General features: G+C 40.3%; 1 protein-coding gene across 1 annotated transcript in view; it reads left to right on the plus strand.

Moving 5' to 3' along the window:
• LOC111721748 (kelch-like protein 11) overlaps positions 1 to 1,107 on the plus strand; it is a 6,454-nt gene that overhangs the window by 5,257 nt on the left and 90 nt on the right. Inside the window, exon 2 of the mRNA XM_023511247.1 lies at positions 979 to 1,105. Within this exon, the coding sequence (XP_023367015.1) occupies positions 979 to 1,105 (127 nt within the window). The remainder of the gene's footprint in view (positions 1 to 978; positions 1,106 to 1,107) is intronic.

The raw sequence follows: 1,107 nt of genomic DNA on the forward strand, positions 1-1,107 counted from the left end.
AAAAAAAAAAAAAAAAGAAGAAAAGAAAAAGAAAGGATGGCAGAGAAAGTTGGATTGGAATTTGCCTTTGCCAAGGACAAATTAAAGTGAAAATTAAGTTTGGGACTATTGCACTTTATTAAAGGATATATTTAGGGAACCTTACATAATTAAAAACTCCAACCAGGTGCAGTATTGCATACCTGTAGTCCCAGCTTCTTGGGAGGCCCAGGTAGAGGAGCTATGTATGTTTTTTTGTTTGTTTGTTTTTTCTTTTGGAGACAGTCTCACTATGTCGCCCTCGAGTGCTGCGTTGTTGGTGTCACAGCTCACAGCAACCTCAGATTCTTGGACCTAAGCAATTCTCTTGCCTCAGCTTCCCAAATAGCTGGGACTGCAGGAGCCTGCCATAGTGCCCGGTTATTTTTTGGTTGTAGTTGTCATTGTTGTTTGGCAGGCCCCGGCTGAGTTCGAACCCGCCAGCTCTGATGTTATGTGGCTGGTGCACTAGCCACTGAGTTACAGGTGCTGAGCCTAAATATGTTTTTAAACATATTTTTTTAGCTCATTGTTTTCTAATTTTAGGGGATTTTCATTTTGTAGATGTTGTATATAAAATGAGATTAATTTTACCATTTCTTTTGTTTCTTTTCTTTTCTTTTCTTTTTGGAGACAGAATCTCACTCTGTCATCCTGGGTAGTGTGCTATGGCATCATTAAACTCTTTGAACTCAAGCAATCCTCTTGCCTCAGCCTCCCAATGGCTGGGATTACAGGAGTCCACCACCATGCCTGGCTAATTTTTTCTATTTTTGGTAGAGATGGAAGTCTCACACTTGCTCAGGCTGGTCTCAAAACTTCTGAGCTCAAACAGTACATCAGCCTTGGTCTCCCAAAGTGCTAGGATTACAGGCATGACTCACCCCACCCATCCCTCACCATTACAATTTAAGATGCCATCAGAATGTAATTAATCTTTTCTCTTTTTCTTGATTTTAGGTTTTTGTTAATTCGTTTAAAAGAATTTTGTGGCGAGTTTCTCAAGAAAAAACTTCATCTCTCCAATTGTGTAGCCATTCATAGCTTAGCTCACATGTACACCCTAAGCCAGCTTGCTCTGAAAGCTGC

This window comes from Otolemur garnettii, unplaced genomic scaffold (assembly GCF_000181295.1).
Source record: "Otolemur garnettii isolate 467f Iridium unplaced genomic scaffold, OtoGar3 scaffold00018, whole genome shotgun sequence".
Lineage (NCBI taxonomy): Eukaryota > Metazoa > Chordata > Mammalia > Primates > Galagidae > Otolemur > Otolemur garnettii.